The sequence below is a fragment of the Telmatherina bonti genome, assembly GCF_933228915.1.
Source record: "Telmatherina bonti genome assembly, chromosome: 14".
Taxonomy (NCBI): domain Eukaryota; kingdom Metazoa; phylum Chordata; class Actinopteri; order Atheriniformes; family Telmatherinidae; genus Telmatherina; species Telmatherina bonti.
Genome location: NC_136612.1, coordinates 23,627,357 through 23,648,848, shown reverse-complemented (window position 1 = coordinate 23,648,848; position 21,492 = coordinate 23,627,357). Strand labels below are relative to the sequence as shown.

Genomic DNA, 21,492 nt, shown 5'->3' with positions numbered 1-21,492 from the left:
CATTTCTGTATTATTTTTCTGGATTTTATTTAAATTTCACATTTTATTCATTTATTGACATTTTGTATTCCCAGCCATATTTCCGTTCTCAAGGAGGTTGGTGGAGGTGGGACAAATAAATAGAAGAAGAAGAAAATCCAAGACTGGAAATAGTGAGGCACTAATATGACTGAATATAAAATGAGTCAATAACTGAAAAAGAAAGTCAGATGAAAGTAAAAGAGGAAAATGCAGAGATAAGTTCACAAAAAACAGTTGAAAATAAAAGAAATATATATTGTCCACATTTTATCGGTTTTAATAGAAAAAAATTAATAATTTTCAGTATAATTTATTGGAATTTTCATATCTCTGTATGTATTTTTAATATTAGTTGTTTCAGTCCTTCATTCTGTTAGAAAGTGTTTTTGAGTAGTGCAAAGCTTCGTTTGTCATATGTGACTTAAAAGTCAAGCTTCAGAAAAAACAAGGAATCAACGTTTTATTGTCAGTTCCTTCGCTCAGCCCCCCTAACAAAAAAAATAAATCACCCCCCCACCCCCCCAAAAAATAGCAGACATTAGAATTAAATTTTCATCAAAACATCCTTCAAATTATGCTGAAATAAACAAAAAACAAAACAGTGCTGTTATGAACAGGTTGTTCCAACATGGAGGAAAAAGAAAACCATCTGAGTGTTTAAAGTAAGTGCATGATAATGCATCTTTTACTGTAAAGATTAATCACAGTAAAATAAATCAGTTCATGTACATTCATTTGAAAAAAAAAAAAAAAATTGTTACAGTACTACCGAAGCCCACATCTGGCTTACAAAGGTGATGTTCCACCACAACACAAGATGGCACTGCTGAATCTGATTTGCAGTTTCTTCAAACTCATAAATAGTTCCCCGTTTCTGTGCGGGGCTTTTCCTGTTTGTGCTAAAGATGATCCTTTAAAGGATGAAATGATGTGTTTTACAGGAAATAAGTGCAGGAAGTTTAATGGTGACTGAGTTGTAAACAAATTAGAGCCACAGTGAAGTGACCTCAAGGACTCTCTGATTCAGAGACCTCTATATAAACTCCAAGCCCTCATATTTCACATCACCAATCTTGGTTTCAGCTAAAAGGATGCGTCCATCAAGTGTAAAGGCTGTGATGTATGTTGCGATTTTTCCAGCGTCTTCTTCTGACTTGAGCGCCAGAATGATCTGGTCGTCAGTGTTGGGGACAAACTTGAAGGAGGAGAAACCATGAGTGGGGAGAAGCGGCCCCACCTGGCTTACATTAATGTCTGTGAAATCTGGTGAGCAGCTGAGGACGAGGTTGGTACCGCGATGCTCGTCCGCCGTCTCCTCATAGCGTTTTTTGCTTGCTCGCCGGGGAAGGAAAAACCAGCGCTGCAGAGTGTCGCTCCAGGCTGCAGATTCGTGAATGAAGTAACCTGTGGAGACGTGGAGCTGAGTAAGGCTTAAAGCACAGAGGAAGAAGCAGAGTGAGTTATTAGAGAGAATAAATCAGCATCATCACCTGGTGTCTCAATCTTCGCGGCAGACTTCATGGCTCTGTATTTGGGAGCCCAGTTCTCGTGTTGTACATCCCCTCTGAAGCCCACTACTTTCACCCACTCGGGGTTGTTGTTGACAAACTCCCCTTCAGTGGTGGTCCACTCTTTCCCCAGACCACCAACATATAGATGCTCATCTTTCACTGCCAGCCACTCAGCTTTGAACCCTATCATGAAAAAAAATGTAACGTTATTGTACGTCAAAGTCCACTGCTGATTTAAGTTTGCTGCTGACAAGTAGGATTTACAAACCTTTGCCGACACTCCCATCACCGTCAGGCAAGATAACCCAGGGCACAGCCTTGTTTCCATCTATGTGGTATACGACCCCTGTTCTGTCATCGACGCTGTAGAGCTTTCCATTGAACACCACCAGCTCAGACAGCTCCATCCCTCTGCCTTTCTCTGATAGGTGGCTCTCCAGCACCCTGTCCGTATCAAATTCAACTGCCACCTTGTCGCCACTCTGCGATACCATCAGGTACCCCTGCCTCATGTAGCTAAACCAAGTCAGCTTTTTGTCACTTTGAGAGCCTGTGTCCAGGTCTGCGATGACCCCGATACGGTAGCGCGTGCCCTGCGGTATGCGCTCAGGCGGACTGAGAGGGTAGGTGTCGTTGTAACGGGAATCGGATTGCCTGGTGTCTCCATGACTGACTCTCCAGCTGTGTGAGGCGTAAGGGTGGTAGCGCAGGCCCGAGCTGAAGTGCATGTACACCAGCAGGATCAGAGCCAAAAAGAGCAGCACAGCCATGATAGGGCGCCACTTGAGGCGGAAACGAGGGTCGGTGGGGTTGGTCATGGTAGCCAGCATGGGGAGACCTCCTACAGAGATACGCAGCGGGTTCATAGACTCATCTTGCTCCAGTTGACTGTAGCCTGCGGAGGTAGGCATGGAGGATGGAGACTTGGCTTGACCTGTTGAAAATCAGAGAAAGATAGCTTTCAATTCAATTCAACTTTATTGATATAGCGTCAAATCATGGCAATGCCATCTCAAGACGCTTTACAGACAGGAAAAAAAAAAACATAATGAAAGCCAATTCATAATAGCCTATATCAGGAAACCAACAGATTGAGTTGGAGGGTCCAACTCAATCTCCCATCCTGAGCAAGCACACTGGCGACAGTGGGAAGGAAAAAACTCCCTTTTAACAGGAAGGAAACCTCTGGCTTGTGTTTAAAGTCTTCAATTGGTCTCCCAGAGACCCTCTGATCAACACACCCTGGCTGATCAGAGCTCTTCTAGCAGCATGGGGGGGGGAGACAACATCTGAATGGTGTGCCCTCTAAAAGCAGCAAGAAAACGGCTCATCTAGTTTTATAAAAAGGACCATACAAGTTTTTTCACTAACAGACCGAAGAATATTGGGCAAGACAGAAAAGGCTAATTTAATCTTCTGCTGGTACACGAATAAAGAAATGGCCCTAAAGCCTGTTTGACCTGATGAGCAATTACAAGACACATAAATGAGTTCTGTGTTGTAAGCTCCACAAGTTAAAGTAAAGTAAAATTTTCTCTCACAGTCATAACTTTGTGTAGCTAAAACTCAGGAAATTCAGCTGAACAGAAATACTTTGGATTTTCTAAAGTAGGTTTGTCTTAAACATCTGTCTGAACCTGCTACCATGAAAGCCTGAATTACTTACATACTTGTCATAAGTAGCCTTTCTTCTCCGTGCGAAACAGCGTTACACCAGATGGTGGGAAGCTTGCCCAGCTGAGAACACGGGTTAATTTTTGTCTTTTAAAGCAAATAAAAAACAACCCTAATATGAGTTCAAACAAGCGAGTGTAAAAACACGACTGAAAGGAGTAAGAGGGGAGAAGCAGGATTGTAGGCGGGGTGAATATCTGCTGACCAGTATACCCGGTTAATCTGGAAGCTGGAAGAAGCACTAAAGTCAGGAGCTATGAACAGGTTAAACAGGAAATACATCACCAAATTGACTGCTTAGAACGATCTGTTTAAGCTGCCCACATGTGAATCATAATCCGTACAGGTTTGCAAGGCAAAAACAGCTCATTATCCAGGGGGAACTTCTCTTATTTCAACAAGACAACATTAAACCACATTTTTTATGCTTAACAACAGCATGAAAATCTTCTGTTCAACATTTCACAGGAAGTTGTTGCAATTCTTTTATTTGGATAAAAAGGATTAACAAATCACTGCCTTTGCATATTATACACAGAGCACCAAATGCTTTCTAGAACCGGTGAATAAACCATTTTAAAGTATGTTTAGAAAATGAGTCAAACATAAGGAGATTTCTAATGACTGAAAGTTTTTTTTTGTCCTGCATTAGACAAAGGACCTCAAATTCCAGACCTCAAGGGCCACTGTCCTGCAGGTTTTAGAGTCTTCCCTGCTCCAACAACTTGCCGTCAAGTTCAGCACGAATTAGAGGCCCTCAATGATCTGAGTTTGCACTAGAATTAACTGCATAGCTTTAAGCTTCCACCTCTAAGAAATTCTGACTGTGCTTTCAAGCCTTTCTGTAATTCAGCACATCAAATGAAAGCTTGTGCTACAAGCCAGAATTTTTATCAAAATCAAACAGGCTATAATCTTTAGCTGCAGCTTTAGCTCAGTTTTGCACGTTTATTAACTTAATGTGACAGTTGCTATGCCCAGCTGCTAAGAGAAAAATAGCTTAAATACACTGACATTTGCTTAAACACCAAATAAACTAATGTAACCTCTCAGCTGAGTCAACAATCGCAATTAAAATCCAAACACTGCAGCGGCGGGGTATGATGTTAAAACATAGCCTCGCGACTCTACTTGGGCATGAAATATGACACAGTTACCAGAGCTTCACAGTCAATGTAATCATGGCACATTTTTCCTGAACGGGGGCTAAGAACTGAATGGCTCTTTTATACGAGGGCCCTGAGCCAAAAAGAACTCCATTATGGTCACAAAAATTAGGGCTCACACTCTTAAGGGAACACTTCTGAATTACACTGATATATATTTTTTTTGCTTCACCTTCGCTGCAATGCACTAAAAAAAAAAAAAAAAAAAAAAGGGTTAAGCCTACCTTTCCGCCTCCTCCTGCCAGAATTCTCAACTCGTGCCATTAAGTCCACCTCACAATATCCCCACAATCAGTACTGAGCTCCAAACACTCCTTCTGTTTGTTAACTATATGTGCATAACAACTATGACTTGCAGCCGTTTGAATACAATGCTTGCGAACTTTACCTACACTTGGAGGATTATCATCCAGTCCAAAAGGGCAAATCGTACAGGAGGCCAACCCAGCACAGTTATCATTCATCAACATTAATCAAAAGGGCTGTGGGTTGGGAGAAGCTGAACAATGACACTACCAGCATAACAGTGAAAGGCAACAACTGCATATGATTAATAGAAGATAACAGCAAATACTTAATTATGGCAGTAATTTTTTTTTTTTTAACATAACAGAGGTGTTGCTGTGATGCAATCAGTACTTTGAGTCCTTTAAGCCAATCAAAGCCAGAGTTCAACCTTTTTTTTTTTTTTTTTTTTAATAACAGAGGAGTAGTTACACAGTAAACCAGATACCTACAGGAACTGGAAGATGTTTTAACCTTGTCATTTGTTCATTTCTGACTGACCCTTCTTGGCTTTAGTTCAGAGGCCTTTCATGCAACCACCTCCAGTTTCAGATTGTTTAACCTAATAAAGTTACACAGCCAAAGGATGTGAAGTACAAGTCTGTGGGGTTGTGATTGAGATTAGACATGACAAATTCATTATTAATTAAATTGCTCATTTGGTCAGATTAACAAACCAGTGGAAACAGCCTTAAAGCAAATATGGACTTCTACAACATTTGAAGGTTTATTAACAGGGCACATATCCTATTTCTGGAAATTCTGGATCCTCATTCAGCAGCACAATACACCCTGCCACGACACATAAGCTGCTCAGGAAAGAGTCCGAATCACTACAAATTCACAGATTAGACCTGGAACCCAAAGGTCCCCAAAGATTAGCTTCCAGTATGACAGTGCTGGAGACATCTTGAGATGTTTTCACTGTTGTGGTTAACCAGAGTGTATTTAATGTAATTGTGCAAACCCACCTAAAAAAAAAGAAAAAAGATGTTAATGATGAAAAACTATACTGTATGTGAGAGTTAACAGCGGTCTCAAACTTTTTAGCTTCTGATCTGAAAAACTGGCCAGTGGACTGTCAGCCCACTCTTCCGGTAAAAGTATACAATGCTTTCCGATAAGCAAATTAATTAAAACAAAAGCAAAATTATCACAAAAACTCAGCACCCTACTATTTCAATTCATTCATAAGGTTATTTCTTGTTACATTTATGACTAAAAACAACTGGTATGCACAACTACACAAAAGTCTGTCAATGGTAAATTTAAAAAGGTCCAAGTTAGCATACAGACTAAATAGTATTCATAAAACCATTCATACCAGTAAGATAAGTTTTCATTCGTTTGTATGAAAGCAGCTTCTGAGATTTCTGGTTAACCAATAAGCCTCCATTTGAGGAGGTGGGCTTCAAAGGTAGCAGATGGAGAGTGAGGGAGGGTATAAAGACCTGTAAATAGTTAACGAAGTGCTTGAAAAGACAGGCTCTTAAATCTTCTTGATGTCACGGATCCCCGAACAGTTAGTGATCTGGTTTTGGTCAATAGAAAGTCTGTATGCTGCAGGGGCCTCAGGTGTATCAGGGAAGTTCCCCACTTCGCTGTTATCACTAAACCTCTGACCTCCAGCAACTTTTCATTGCCTAAGGAAGAAAGTCTGAAGAGCAGAATGGATTTGGTAGATAAATGTAAAGATTTACGGTGTACGTGTTCAAAGTGACACAAGCCTCTACACCAGTATGATCGGTTCGTATCCTGTCAGAGGTTAACACGCAGATGTCATCACAAATGGCTGCGTTCAGAGGTGGCCTGGAAATATTTCTAATCCGGGCGGCTTCGGACTCACCTCGGAGGTTAGATATTCTGCTGGTGGCCGCTGTCCGCTGGTGGTTGCAGCTCTGTTGTCATTATTCATCCTCCATCAGACTTTTCCTTCTCCCTCTGCGATACCCGGACAGACGACCATTATTTCCTGTGTGTGCTGATGACGACAGCATCGCGTCGTGGCAGCGTGCTGTCGATGCGAAGACAAATCAAATGCTGCCTTAAAGTGCTGTCGGAACTTTGACAACTCATATTAACAGCGCGACGTCGTAGTCTATAGGTTACTTGACTACAAACGGCCTGTTCTTTTAGTGTTTGTTTTTATCTTTATTTAATTTTTTAAAGTTTTGTCTACCATATTAAATAGGGCAATGTTTTTCATTCAGGAGCTCAAGTGAAATAAATCATCGTCTCTTGTTTTTAGTTGACAATAATCTCGTTGAAACGAAGGTTTTAAAGGGTGTTTCAAATTTTATTTCACACAACTAGGTGGATGGACGAGAAACATGACAAAATATAAAATATTGTCAACATGAACCTATAAGCATTTGTGAATTTGACTATAGAGCTATACAATTTGTGCTAATATTTTATGAGCTAAGATCAATACTTTACACACATTTTCTTTACTTCGAGTATGGTGAGTCTTACCAGCATTTATATGGAACATATTGTTTGTATTGATAGTAAAAACCAGGAATTTTTATTCAGGATTTATTCTATTGCTGTTAAAAATAATGAACTGATTCTAATTTTGCTCAGCATGACAGCTTTAAATAACTCAAATGTAAAGCTTAAAATATATCAAACACAACTATTCTTTTTTTAATGTCTCCACACTTTAAAACCTCTTTCCCACATGCCAACACAATTCCACATCAAATATTTGTCAAAGGAGAGCACACACATTGTGTCTTTGTCTTTACAGTAAAGTAGGAACAGTTTTTATTTGGCAAATCCCTGTCTGATACAGGACACTGCATGAGGCACTTGAAAGAGGAATTATAAAGCAATTAAGTTCAACAGTGGAAATTTAGAAGTCCAACAAAAAGGAAAAACCAACAAGACAAAGTGCCATAAAAAAATGTGATTGTCATGTGCCTGTGTTTATAAGATTATAAATATGAATTTATTACAATATCAAAAGAATTCCAAAAAATTAAGTGAAAAAAAAAATGTGTATGAACTTCAAAAAGGCACATTAACCTATAAAAATTATAAATGGTTTGGCTACATCAAAACACAGTTGCAAAGAAAAAAAACTCAAGCCAAAGCTGATTCAAAAGAATAATTACCAAAGCAATATTAATTGTTTTTCAGTGCATAAAAGCCATCTTTAAGTGGTTAATTTTTTTTAAAAAAATGCAACACATTAGTTATAAAGAAAATGTTTAAAAAAAAAAAAAACATTAATGAAATAAAATGTGTTTGCTGTGTGATTAAACATTTGCTGAATCTTATTGATGAAGTAATTTTGAATTTGCTACAAATTAATAAGAAAAACCATTAACCTACTGGACAATAACACATCCCTAAAAAATTTTCTTTTTAAATACTAATGTGGTTTGCCAAAGGAAAATAAGTCCTAACTTATTTTATCATTTCTTCTTAGTTTATCAGCCTTTAAATTCCACTTAAAATTGAAACGAAAGGGGAAGTGAAACTCATAGTGAGACAACGTAGTTATCACTTCTTCTATTAAGACAATCATCAACTATAAGGAAAAAAAAGGGAAACCCCTCTTTAGAGCTCACCTGTGTGAAATTTCAAACACCACAGCAAGTATCCACCAAGCAATGTGATAATGCAGTAAACTAAGATTCAGTGCACCCAAACATACACAAACACCTTCTGAGGAAGAAAAAACGGAGTGCGAAGAACAGCCCAAAGTTGTGAAGAAAAACTATTGGCACTCGTCTTTATTTAAAAAGAAAGACCCCGGTTGGATTCATGTGTCTGAATTTCAGTTCTTCAGTAAGATGGAGGCTTGTACTCCCCAGTGTGCTCCTGGTTGGAGAAAGGTGACTGCTGGTAGCCCATGGGCCCACTGTTGGCATACTGGGCAGGTGGGTATGGAGTAGTATGGTTGGTGGCTGGGTCTGTGTAATCCTGGTTAAAGTCATCTACTCCCTGGCGGTACCTCCCAAATGCAAAGTAGGACAATAAAGCCTGTTGAAAGAAGTTTTTAATACTAAGTAGATTTGTTACACAATGGGATTCAAATCAGTTGCACATTTTTTTTTAAACAGTTTTGTGAAGTGAAATTGTGGTGACGCATGGAGGTCATCAGAGACTCACCCAGCTGATGATCGAGAAGAAGGAGAAGGCTATGACAGCCCGGGCAGCATCGCCTCTGATACCAGCATTTTCTTGGGTTTTGGACCACTGGTTGGCCAGGACGCAGAAGCAGATGAACCACAGGAATGTCCAAAGAGCTGCACATGTTGAACGCCAAAAAAAGCAAAAAGGTGAGGATGAAGATGACATATGATGACAGCATATACTTGCTGTTTTAGGGCACAGGTTCTTCATTTTACTATACTGTCTTCTGAATTATCGCTCACCTGAAAAGCCCAAGTCTCCAATGACTATGTACTTCCTCTCATTGGCATTGCTGATTTTAGGAAAGTATGCATCCAGCATTAGGAAAACAACGCAAGCCAAGAACGCTAAGACTCCGATTCCCACCGCATAGCTGCAGGCACTGTCGTTGGAGTTGAACATGCACTTGGTTTCTTCCTTTTTCACCGGGTTCATGTAGCCTTCTGCTGTGATGGATGCAAAGACTACAATGGAAAATATCTGCAAAGAACAGACAAACAATGTTACTTTCAGGAGCAAGTAATTAAAACTCTAGTCTGTGTCTAATTTATTACATAAAAACTTACTCCTTTAAAAAAAAAAAAAAAAAAAAAAAAAGTTCTAAAAAGCACAGCCAGAATAGCTAAAGGGGACTTTTGGAAAACTCCCATTGTGCCACTTAACATTTAGACAGTTCCTTCAGAAGGTAAATAAAAGGCTATAAAGCCAGGAGGGCGGCCAAGAAGACAAGTATAATGCCAGGTTTTTTTTTTTATTTATTTATTTTTTTATTGTGTATGTAAATGTGAGTGATTACAGTTAAAACAAAGAAAAATACTACATTAAATCAAGAGGCATGGAGAGTTTTTGTCCACACCAATTAAGTTTATCTCAATTTTTGGCAGATTTACTTTTATTCACTCGAAAAAAATATATGTAAATGTATGCAAATAAACAACAGTGGTACATTCTACAAACTATTTTTTACCATGTCCTTTGCCATTGTTTATCTTATCTTAAGGCACTTAACTTTGTTAAGTGTTAAAATGGATTTTTGTGAACTATCACTTAATCTTATATCCATAGTTGCAATAGCATCATATGACCAGAAAAAGAAATGATACTGTCATCAGCAGCTGTCTGACAAACATTGTTGCTGTTCTATATCCACATTTTACAACTAAAGGCATTTCAATTTTAAAACAATATGAAGTCAAACCTAGACATTTTTTTTGCAACTTAAACAATGTTTTTGCAACTTAAACAATTAGTTTAATGTAGTTACTTCTCTTTTTATGCGCTTTGTTTTATCAAATTATTGTAAGGTCCCATCAAATTGAATCCCAACTCTCATGCTGTGTTGTCAAACAGCTCTACCACCAACACAGCAACAGATGACATCATTTCCTGATATTTACAAGTACAGCCCACAACTACTAATCCAGAAAACATAATCACATTTTTTGTAAGATATTTGGTCCAGTATTTTAACTGTAAATTCAAAAGACTGATCGCTCCTCCTCAGGATGTGTTTGGGTCAGGTGATAGGTGTCCTGCGGTGACACAGCAGTGGACATGCTAACAAGCTAATGTTAATTTCAGTAGCTGAATTGATTTGCCGACACTTAATATAAAGTTTATAAAATATTTTAAACGGAGGCATTTAATGTTCTGTTCTAGCAACACACGAGGCTAAAAATCTGCATCATTATAATCTTTAGGTGGAGGCTGGCAGCGAACAGCTGTTTAGAGAAAGTGATGTGACAGCTAGCTGATGCTAACAGTGAAGTCTAAGCGGAGTCACTCACCCAGCTCAGGCAGCGCAAAATAGTTTGAGGCTGTTTCACAAAGCTCCCTAAATCAAATGTGCCGCCGGCCAAAGAGGCACCGTAAGCACTGCTCTGCATTTTTACACACAAACAAAAAGCCTGTCTGACACTAAGAACGACTTGTAAACCTTTTCTGTCACAGGTCGGGGAGTTCCGACTTTTCAAACAACTTCCTGAAAACTTTTCACAGTCCGCCCACGTTGCGATGCGTTCAGGAGCACCTCGAATAAACCGTAACGAAACTAAACGGGGACGTTACCGTACCTAAAATACACCGATAGGCCCACGTTTTTGTTCCTCTTCTCTATTTTTCCTTTTCTTTTTGTTATTCCCCCTCTACTCTTTTGTCATCTTCTTAAAAAAAAAATCTAAGGATACTATTTAGGAGCTTTGGGGGCATGCCTTCAATCATGTAGGTTCCCACCATAAAGCACTTTCTTTCAAAAGGAAACCAACGCTGGATTAACAAAGAACTGATATAAATGGTTTATTTATTCAACATAAATTAAAACGAGATTAAAAAAACCATTAAACATGATTTAACAATGAAAAAGAACGTAAATAGAAAAGAAGACATTGTAAAACATGTGAAAGACACTAGAACACATATCTGAACACATCAAACTGTAAAAAAATAAAATAAAAAGGGACACAAAGAGCAACAGATAGGAATGAAAGATTTGTTGTGGACATGTTGTGGGCATGTTACCGGGCCAGTGGGACTGTCTAACCAGTGTTGCCAGGTTGTGTGAGAAAAACAAGCAACCAGCTGGATGAAAACAAGCCCAAAACAAAAAGTCTTTCTTCACTTATGGTTAGTGCTTGGGTGATATAATATGATTCTCTTACATGAACTGCAGCCATGTAAAGTAAAATATTTGTTTAATTAAGCAATATATGAGCTGTAATCACTTATTAAACTCTCATTTCTGAGGTCAACTTCCACCTAGAGGTTTGTGGGGTTGGATATAAGTAACAACTGACTCTCAAAAGGAAATCAGGCCATTTGAGGATTTATGAAGATTCCACATTATATTGACAGAAATGCACCATCATTGCTTCTCAAGTTAAAAAAAGAATTAAGTAAACAATAATTAAGTTAGTTAATTATTGTGCTTGCCTAAGTGATTGCATGGTTGAGTTTTGATTGATGTCTGATGGTGAGGCGGCTGAACCAGGTAGAAACAGGCGATTTTGGAGTCAGTCAGTGATTTGTACATTACAGTTAAACTGTCTTTGTTTACACAGAATTGCCAGAGTTTCCTCAGCTGGTGTAGATGTTGCTGGGCTTTTTTTCGTGTGTACTGTGGCAGCATGTTGTTTAAAGGACAGACAGGCGTCAATTTCAGTTTCAGGATATTTAGAAAGCTAAAAACCTGCTCCACCTGTTGACCTTGGATGCTAAGAGGTGTTAACAGAAGTGGTTGTCTGCATAGCACAGCTCATTGGTCTTGGCAATGTTGAACTCCAGAGACATGTCAGAGAAGGTCTGCAAAACTATTGACTGACTGCTGGTATGTGACTGAGAGGTCTTCCTAGATTCAGGTTCCCCACAAAGAAAACTTATATACCATATCTCAAGACATACCAACTAGTGACAAATAAAACAAAACTTGCTCATTTTTGGAATATAGGCTACGTAATGAAAGATTTTTTTCAACTGGCAAAATCTTATAAGTTCTCAGTCCACTCAATGTCCTTCAGCACAATTAACTCCCATTAAGAAGAGCGACCACTTGCATGACAAAATGCATTGCTCTGCATAAAGATCATCACTTCCGCTTGGAGCACATTTTTTTTTTTTTTTTTGCTAAAGTTTTGTTGTAAAAAGCCACCCAGTTATGGAGCTTTTTTTCAATTCATTGTCATTTTTAAAAAGTCCAACAACACATTTACTGAAAACGTCACATGGTTACTACTGACATCCTCCACCAGGTAGAACCCGACTCCAAGTTGATCTCTGACCATTATTGATCCATTATGGATCCAGTCTAATAACAGTTTAGCTGTTTCAAGGGTGTTGCATCTATCTGAAAATTTTACTTTGTATTGCAAATTAAATATTTTTATTAGCCCAGTTTAACCTAATAAAATCAGTCTACCTTAATAAAGTTTAATTTACTTTTGGTCACATCTTTTTTTTCACTAATTCACATCACTTGGAAATGGCTCAATCCATTCTAGATAATGTGAAAAAAAGGTAAATGTACATGTAAATAGATAAAAGCACAGAACCAAAGCTTTTCTCAAACTGTACACACAATGTTGTTGATAGTCCATATTTGTGAGGCTGTCATTTTCACTGTAAATTATTTAATCTAAGAGCCAAATCTAATATATATTCACACACATACAAACACACACACACACACATGCATATGTGCATATATATATATATACCCCCACTTATTTTAAGATATGAACTCTACAATCCTGCAGGGATATGTTCACTAACTTGCTATAATGTTGCAACCCTGCATTCTGACCACTAGAGAGAAGCAAAGACAGCTTTTTATAGAACCACCAGAAAATGGAGCACTCCATATTTAATTGAAAATATTATCATAATTTTGTATATTACAAACAATTTAAATATATCTATTTGTTTACTGTATACCAACATAAAATATATCATAGATGCTTACATTGCACACAGTTGGCCATGCACCATTTGTCTGATTGCAAATAAGGCTCAGCTGTTCAAGAGAAAGAGGAAGTATGGTATGGTGTTTTCGGAAGACTGGTGTCTTTTGATTCGGTACTATTGTTAATTTTACTTTTCATTAATTTGCATCTACATTTTTTTCTTTTATTTGACACATTTCTAATTTTTGAGGAGGTTGCTGATGCATACAGCAGCAGTGTGATCAGGACCAAAAGTAGCATCTATTCTGAGACAACTTCACAGGAAACTAAACAACCTTCTTGAGTTTCTTATAAGAAGTGGCTGTATGTTGTGGGAGGGTAAATAACAGAAAGCTTTGACAGTTTTTTTTCGGGTTCAGTGTCAGTGATAAAACACTGCTCTGTGCCTCACCAAGGGCCAAATGAGAGACGACTGGAATCAAGGTGTGTGTTTGCTATAGAGCCATGGCATACAGCGGGAGCTTCAGTGTCAACATTTGTGAGCTGGACTCTGACTATGAGTAAGTTTTTATTTCTCTCTGTTGATTATTTTAATTATTATGAGTTACACCAACTAATGCAGCAACAGAGTGCCTTAAAAAAGCCTCACAATTAATTAAAATCCACTCTTCATCTGGGTTTGTCAAACAGGCATATAATGGGAAAGATCCATTTTTAGTATGTTTTGTAATATTTTGAATACATTTGCTCTTAAAGATGATGAAATCTGAAAGCATCTGGGGTTTAAGGAATCCATGCTTTTGGAAAGAGTGGTCTTTGTAGTGTATTGACAATAACATTTAAGACACTTTATCCAAATGCTTTTGGATTAAGGTGGTTGGTTGAAATATTTTGACATTTTGCAGGAACACGACAGAGCCAACTGTTCCTGTCCAAAGGTATCCTCAAACTATAAAGATGGACGTGTTTATGGAATATTCAGGTAAAATCCTGATGTTTCCTAGAGAAAAATTATTTCCCTGCAGCTTACTGTGTAAAATAACTGTTTTCATTGTGATAAGCCAACGATACTAACAATTTAATCACAATTATTGCAGTGTTTTTGAGACTTTAAACTTCCTCTTGCAGACAGCGAGTCAACCAGCAGCAGTGAAACGATGGAGAACATAACTGACAGAAGGAAAACTGGCTCTCTGCAGAGACAAAAATGGTCAGCTGCTACGCTGAAAGTGCTTTCCTCCATGCCGAGTCGCACTGCTGGTGAATTAAAATCTCCATTTGTTCAACAATACATTTTTTTTATGCACATGTGAATTTAAAAGTTTGATTCTCCTCATCTGCACAGGGCTACGCACTTCCGCAGGCATTTCTGTGCGAGCCAGACGCTCACCTCCGCAACCTCCAGCCCAGATCTCGGCCCATGACTGTCTCCATACTTCCAGATTTCAGGCAGAAGTGGAGGAAATTAATGCTGAAGGTGAATCAAAGATGCTAAGTCAACTACCACTGCCGCACTTGGTAAATCGGCATGATGATGATTTGACAAAGAGTTTATATTTCTGTGCAGGAGTTGCTGAAAATGATAGGGAGCAGTTGGTGTTAGATCTACAAGGTCTCTCAATGAATGACGGCCTGCGTAAGCTGAGAGCGATGCCACTTAGCCTGGCAGACAAGAAGGAAATCAAGTACTGGCACAAGACTTTGTTCCTAAAATAAAAAAAATTGAAAGATTAGAAAGAAGCATCTGGACACATTTAAATGTGCTTTCATCATGTTGTGAAGAAACTTGTACCTCTGTTTGTGTTCCCCTCCACCCAGACATCTAGCCTTCAGTTCTGAGTGTGAAAGTTCACGATACAGAAATAGTCAGTGCAACTGTTATCTTTGTATATCCATTTCAAAGGTGAGTTCAGACAGTTTCTATCTATATTCAGGGATGTGAAACCTTTGTGTCTCTGTGTCTGAGTGTGTCTCTTCTCTTCACTTGCAAGACTTGGCGCCACTGCACGTTCAGCTGCCTCTCTGTGCTCAGCTCGGTCCAGCTGTGGTATTCACCCCTGAAGAGGCTGAGTGGACGTTACGGAACTGGAGTGCTCTCCTACTTCTTATTTCTACGAACCCTCCTGTTCTTAAATCTCCTCCTATTTGCCATCAATGGCCTGTTTTTGATCTTCCCTCAAGCCATCCACCCTCCTCCTCCGACTCCCAAGTCTCAGCTCAGCTTATTTGCTGGCCTTGAGCTTCTCACAGGCAAGGTGAGGTGGCTGTTTGTTAAACCTCAGCACAACTTTCAGGCTTACTTCTTACTACAGAACTAATTCATCCAGATGTTTTCAACTTCTCATTCTTTGCAGGGCTACTTTTCTCAGAGCCTGATGTTTTATGGTTACTACTCAAATGGCACAATTAAAACTTGTCAAGCTGCTGATTTGAATCAAAATGGTCATCAATGTAGCAGTGAGTTACAGATGGTGCCTTACAACATACCCATAGCCTATTTGTTCACTATCGCCGTTGCTTTTTTCACTATCTGCATCATCCTGGTGTACAGGTTGGGAGACAAACTCATGCATTATTTAGTTTTAAAACATCAGCTACATGTTTTTCATTGTATGGTCATATTGTTTTCTTGCAGCTTGTCCAAGTCCTTTGGCGAAAGTTTCCACGTCCTGAAGTCTAACGGGAATTTGGCTGAGAAGGTTTTCTGCAGCTGGGACTTTAAAGTCAGCAAGAAATCTTCTGTCAGGCTCCAGCATGAGAAAATTAGCACTCAGCTTAAAGTAAATAATCACATTTATCAAACCTTCTGATGTGTGAAGTTCACAAGTGCTTCTTTAAATAATGATCAACTACAAATGACCACAAAACAAATTCACGTTTGGTCACAGTTTCACGCTCAGCTTTTTTAAAAAACGTATTCACACATTTGTGTTTCCTTTTCTGCATACTTAACACATGCATATCTGCAAATATGACACTTAACATGAGCAAGAGTTTGTTGGGTTTTTTTTTTTGAGAAAAAGGAAGGAAAAGAACAATGTTGCATATCATCAACAAGCATCCTGTACAATGACTTTTTAACAAACTGTTCAAACATCTCAAAAACGGCTCTTTCAACAGGAACAGCTTTCTGAGATGATCAGCAGAGGGGAGGAACAGAGCTACATGCAGAGATTCTACCACTTCTTTGTCCATCTTTTCGCATGGTTCATATGTCTGGCAAGCATCTTACTTGGTGCCGTGGGAGTCCACATGCTCTCAGAAGTAAGAGAGGAAACTTCAGAAATTGCCATGTATCTGAACAGGATAAATTTGTAACTGCTTTGAGTCTGTATGCAAAGTCAACTCTTTCTACCGCAAAATATGCTTCCGAGCACATTCAGTAACTTCTGCTATTTCTTTCCTGCCACATTTTTTACATATTTCTTATCTGTTATTTTAAATCTGTATCAAGTTTCCTAATATCTCATCTGACATAGTGACCGAGTCAAGACAAGTTTTTTTGTGTCCCAGCACTCCTGTTTTACTCCTTTTTAACAGAACTGCAACAATCACATTTACAACCTTGCAGTCAAACAATACATTTAAAAAGAGTTTGTCTTTACTCTGGTTGCCACATATTGGTTGATACTTGGCAGTTTTCCCAGTATTTTCTTCTTCATTCCTTCACAGAAGATCATTGAATCCCATTCTGCTGAAGACGAGGTGCTGCTGATCTTGTGTGCAGTGGTGTCAGGGGTCAACCTTTTACTTCCTGGAGTTTTCAACTTGTGCACTTGGATGGAGAGTCATGACTCGCCCGTGACACGTGTATATGTCTCCATCTTCAGGTAAGAAGAAGTATTAAAATGCAACAATGCTCCGGTCTTCGAGGGCCACGATCCTGCAGGTTTTCCATGCATCCCTGTTCCAACACACCTAACTCAAACTAATCCCTCATTGTGCAAAACCTTTTGGTTTTGCTGGATCTATTTCATGGAAGCGAAATGTGTGTTCTCAGATTCATGGCCTGCCGTGTCATTTAATTCCAGTTTATGTATGGAACATCAGTTCACAGCAGAAGTCATCTCTGATCACTGTAATGCAATCAATGCATATAACAGTCTAGTGTAATTGAGAAGTTGTTTACAACTTGTAAGTATTATCTTAAATAATTATATGTAGAAAGAACACTCTCATAACCTCTTTTTTTACAACTTATTTTTAAGGAAAGGATTACCATAATGTACTGTAAAGTACAGTACATTAGCCTGTACTTTGCTCAGCCTATTTTTTTCTGCCTCGTGTTCAAAATTACTGACTCAAAATTAAATAAGTACATTATCACAACTACTAGGGCTGCATGTATAATCCTATCTCAAAGGAAAGGTAAGGCATGTGAGATCACCACTGTAGTGCCAGAATCAAGACACGTGTTACTGTGTCAGAGCAATTTCACCTGGAATTTCTGTTTAAACCAGATGATAGCAGCTTAATTTATCCAGGAATTGATCAATATTTGATAAGAAACTGCAAAAGAGGAAGCAAAAAAAAATGTGAACCGGAGCGGTTTTGCAGAAGTTTTAATAGTTATTATGCAGACAAATTTAAACAAAACTCAATAGCTGTTTTTGATGATCAACAATAAACAAAGATCGCCTTAATCAATCATCAGTCAGAATCCCCAAATTCCCTTCAGAAACTTCATCAGGATCCAGACATAAGTGAACTTCAGTATATGTTATGAGAAGAGTGAATGTTTCATATAAAAACATTTCATCCTCATGGAAACTACCAGGACCTCCATGAATTGATTTAAACAAAAGCAGTCGCAGAGTTTATTTTGTGGTGAAATAAAACTTCTGACAAAGAAACAACAAAAGTAAGATGATTTCTGACTGAGCTGCTCACAGCTGTTGTCCCACAGTGATGAAACGTGCATCTTTATAATCAGTTTCACACCTTCTTTATGCAGTTTGCTTAAAGGATAAAAATTAGCAGAAGTTTCAGCGCTGACAGTGCTGTTCTCAAGTTTTTGTTTCATTCTCATGTAATTATTTGGGAGTGTGAATTGTGTTTCATTTGGGTGGCAGAGGAAGGTAAAGTCTTTTAACAAAGGTTGTTTGTCATTTTGGCACAGTAAATGTTAGGATTGATGCTTTTTTGTGCTGCATTATCCTAAGGTGCACCCTGTACAAGGGGCTCTCGTCAAGAATGGCTTTTTTTGTTTTGTTTTTTCTTTTGTTTGATAATGGAAACATTTTGTGTTTTCGACTTAAATATTTCAGGAATCTGTTGTTGAAGATCAGTCTTATTGGAGTGTTGTGTTATCGCTGGCTGGGGAGAATTGCAGAGCTGCAAGACAAGCCACAATTTCAGGTGACACCTGACATTTACGCGTGACATTTATTAAATTTTTCTTTAGTAAAGACAGCACCACTCATGTAACAGTGCATATGAGAGAAATATGAGCCCAGCTTTTGTTTGTTCTTTCATGTTTCAGTGTTGGGAGAGTTTTGTGGGCCAAGAACTTTATCGGCTGCTCCTGATGGACTTCATTGTCACGGTGCTTTACACTTTATTGGGGGAATTTCTATGGAGGCAAGTTGGTTTTATAACTGACATGTAACTTCATTCTGATGTCCACACTGAAACATTCACTGTCATCTTCCCTAATAGGCAATTATCTCAGAAAATAATAAAAAGGAACAGGAAGCCAGTGTTTGACATTGCTCGTAATGTGCTAGAGCTCATATATGGACAAACGCTGACTTGGTAAATATGCAAATTTTCTGTATTTATATATATATATATATATATATATATATATATATAAATAACATATTTAAGAATAGACTTGGAAAAAATTACTTATTTATTTTTTATTATTTCCAGGCTTGGTGTATTGTTTGCTCCTCTGTTACCTGCAGTTCAAATTATTAAGCTTTTCATGTTGTTTTACATGAAGAAGGTCGGTACAGCATGTCTTGTCCTGTCACATGATGGTGATGCGTTGTGACAGACTTTTACAAGAAACATTCTTTGTCTAATTACTACCCCAGTTTAGTTTGATGCTCAATTGCCAGGCATCTAAAAAGCCCTGGAGGGCCACTCAGATGACAACATTATTCATCACACTTTTGTGGTTCCCCTCGTTCCTTGGTGCTGCCGTCTCTGTCACATATACAGTTTGGATGTAAGTACAGTGTGCTTTTCTTGTTTTAAACAATGCTTTCAGAAAGCATATTGGTATATACTGTAAAATTAATTGCTTTCTAAGATGAAAAGTTGAGGTCACTCAGGAATAAAAGAGAGAAAAAAAAAAAAGCAAAGTTTTTGTGTCCAAATAGAATGAAATAAAGAAAATGTGTGCTTATGTGTACTTTGTGAGTGTTATTACAGAGAGCTTAAAACAATCAACAAATTGAGCCATACTATTGCATGTTAAGTTGAATTTGATGATTTGGTATTGATGATCTACTATGTGTTAATCGTCAGCTTAAAACATGGAGATCCTCATTTTTGTGAGCTGATTGGCAGTTGGCACAGGCAACGGAAATGGTAAAGTATTAAGGTGAACTAAATACGCCTATCTCTCACCATCCAGGATTAAACCCTCATCAACATGTGGTCCATTCAGGAATCTAACCAGAATGTATGAGTCAGGGCAGCTGTGGGCCAAGGAGCTAAAGAAATCTCACACATTTCTGCAATGGCTGAGCCAGGCCTATGACGTCCTGATAGAGAACCCACTCTTTTTATTCTTGGCCGCTGGAGTCGTTTTGTAAGTTCCTCATGATCACAGTATTACTGAAGTATTCATTTTTGTCTATAAATCTGATATTATTGATTCTTTATGTTTTGTTTCTCTCCCAGACTGGTGGTATATTTCCACGTACAAGTTGTTGATGGCCAAAGGAAAATCATCATGCGGTTAGAAAAGCAAATAGAAAATGTATGTTCAAGTTTTTCCAAGTTGCTTCAACTTGACAGTTGTCCGAGTGCCATTGTTGTTGTGCATTTTGATATTTTGATTTTGAAAACCTCTCTTGGTGGGAAGTCAGGAGATCCAGCTGATCCTGCCTTTTCCACAAGTTTTTTTTTTTTATTTATTTTTTTTTATTTTACTGTGTCCGATAGCTCTTACACTTTGTTCAGTGACAAGGTTGGGACCTTCTGAACCACATCTCGAAAGTATAGGATGACATTGTCAGATGGAGTGACATCCAAGTAGATTCAAGATTTCAAGTGTGTTATATATATTTATCAAATACTCAAGATAATCTGATCCTCTTGTTCAATATAATGAAGGTACTTGCTGTTGAATGAACTTGTCATCTATCTCTTCCTAAATAAGCTTCCTTTTGGAAATATCAAGCGAATGAGATTGGATCAGAAGGGCTGGTGTTGAATGCACTCTGCATTTTAGTAAAATTAAATGCAGTATCATCTAATAATTCTCTTGTTGATCAGAAATCCCGTTTTAAGATTGAAAATAAACAACTATTAAACTTTTAAAGATGTCCAAAAGCCAGCAGTTCAGGTATTTGTTTTGAAGAGACACAGATTTGCCTACAAGACTTCATGTCCTACTGTTTGCAATCTTAGCTGGATAATGTTGTTTTGGCAGTCAGAGATGTTCGTGCATGCTTAGAAAACTATGACAACTGCATAAAGTCAAGCTTGGAAATTTTTTTTTTTTTTGAGCTATACACATGACACAGTATGTTGACACCAATCTTAAAGGTTATTTCTTTATATCTCTAAAATATCATACAGGAGGGCAAGGATAAAAAGTTCCTCATTACCCAACTGCAATATCTTTACACTCAGAGTAATATGATTTCTCCCAAGAGATGAGGTAGGTTCTGTGTTGTTCTAATGAATCTGTCATCTGTCACAGTTGTATGTTTGGATTTAAAAAAAAGATTCCTGTGAAGAATATTTCCTGTTTGCTTTTCCACAGAGATCTAACCTGTGTCAAGCATACCAGATGGTGTTATCTCATCACATCAAGTGTCAGAGACTGAAAGTAAAAGAAGTAACTCGTTCCCTTCTCTGAGCCTTTTAAGTGATTTTGCAGTGGACTAAAACCTGACTCCAGAGCAATAAACATGTTTGAGTGATTGTCAAAAGGTATTTTCATATTTTTAAAAACTATTTTAGTGAAAGTCTTGTATAGTTTCTAAACTGTGTTGTTAAATGTAAAAAAAAAAAAAAAAAAGCACAATAAATCTTTCTAGGTACATTCTGTGTATTCATAATGAGGAAACCTGACTGTTACAATGATTCGGGTCATTTGTGAAAAACTAAGTA

General features: G+C 38.1%; 3 protein-coding genes across 3 annotated transcripts; 1 reads left to right on the top strand and 2 right to left on the bottom strand.

Annotated features, from left to right (window-relative positions):
* Window positions 1–558: 558 nt before the first annotated feature.
* cant1a (calcium activated nucleotidase 1a) lies at window positions 559–6,630 on the bottom strand. Its single transcript, XM_079252247.1, has 4 exons — window positions 6,504–6,630; window positions 1,801–2,466; window positions 1,512–1,715; window positions 559–1,425 (listed from the first exon to the last, which is right to left on the bottom strand). The coding sequence occupies exons 2-4, from the start codon at window positions 2,441–2,443 to the stop codon at window positions 1,055–1,057; spliced, it is 1,218 nt and encodes a 405-aa protein (XP_079108373.1). The 5' UTR covers window positions 2,444–2,466; window positions 6,504–6,630; the 3' UTR covers window positions 559–1,054.
* A 315-nt stretch (window positions 6,631–6,945) lies between these two features.
* On the bottom strand, window positions 6,946–10,779 carry syngr2a (synaptogyrin 2a). Its single transcript, XM_079253248.1, has 4 exons — window positions 10,591–10,779; window positions 9,046–9,283; window positions 8,780–8,916; window positions 6,946–8,650 (listed from the first exon to the last, which is right to left on the bottom strand). Exons 1-4 carry the CDS (start codon window positions 10,687–10,689, stop codon window positions 8,453–8,455), a joined length of 672 nt encoding a protein of 223 aa, XP_079109374.1. The 5' UTR covers window positions 10,690–10,779; the 3' UTR covers window positions 6,946–8,452.
* Window positions 10,780–13,701: 2,922 nt separating this feature from the next.
* tmc6a (transmembrane channel-like 6a) lies at window positions 13,702–21,036 on the top strand (the record flags this gene model as incomplete). Its single annotated transcript, XM_079253074.1, has 19 exons — window positions 13,702–13,757; window positions 14,103–14,179; window positions 14,326–14,457; window positions 14,543–14,674; window positions 14,765–14,882; window positions 15,016–15,100; window positions 15,189–15,452; window positions 15,552–15,748; window positions 15,833–15,977; window positions 16,318–16,461; window positions 16,870–17,027; window positions 18,465–18,555; window positions 18,680–18,777; window positions 18,856–18,951; window positions 19,072–19,147; window positions 19,239–19,372; window positions 19,784–19,960; window positions 20,053–20,131; window positions 20,956–21,036. 19 exons carry the CDS (start codon window positions 13,702–13,704, stop codon window positions 21,034–21,036), a joined length of 2,340 nt encoding a protein of 779 aa, XP_079109200.1.
* Between the last annotated feature and the right edge of the window lie 456 nt (window positions 21,037–21,492).

Coding starts and splice junctions, on each gene's coding strand:
- cant1a (XM_079252247.1), bottom strand. CDS start 2,443: ATGCCTACCTCCGCAGGCTACAGTCAACTGGAGCAAGATGAGTCTATG. Junction 1,716..1,800: donor TGATGGGAGTGTCGGCAAAG/GTTTGTAAATCC, acceptor TTTTCATGATAG/GGTTCAAAGCTGAGTGGCTG. Junction 1,426..1,511: donor CGCGAAGATTGAGACACCAG/GTGATGATGCTG, acceptor ACGTCTCCACAG/GTTACTTCATTCACGAATCT.
- syngr2a (XM_079253248.1), bottom strand. CDS start 10,689: ATGCAGAGCAGTGCTTACGGTGCCTCTTTGGCCGGCGGCACATTTGAT. Junction 9,284..10,590: donor TTTTGCGCTGCCTGAGCTGG/GTGAGTGACTCC, acceptor TGTTCTTTGCAG/ATATTTTCCATTGTAGTCTT. Junction 8,651..8,779: donor TCTTCTCGATCATCAGCTGG/GTGAGTCTCTGA, acceptor TTCTTTCAACAG/GCTTTATTGTCCTACTTTGC.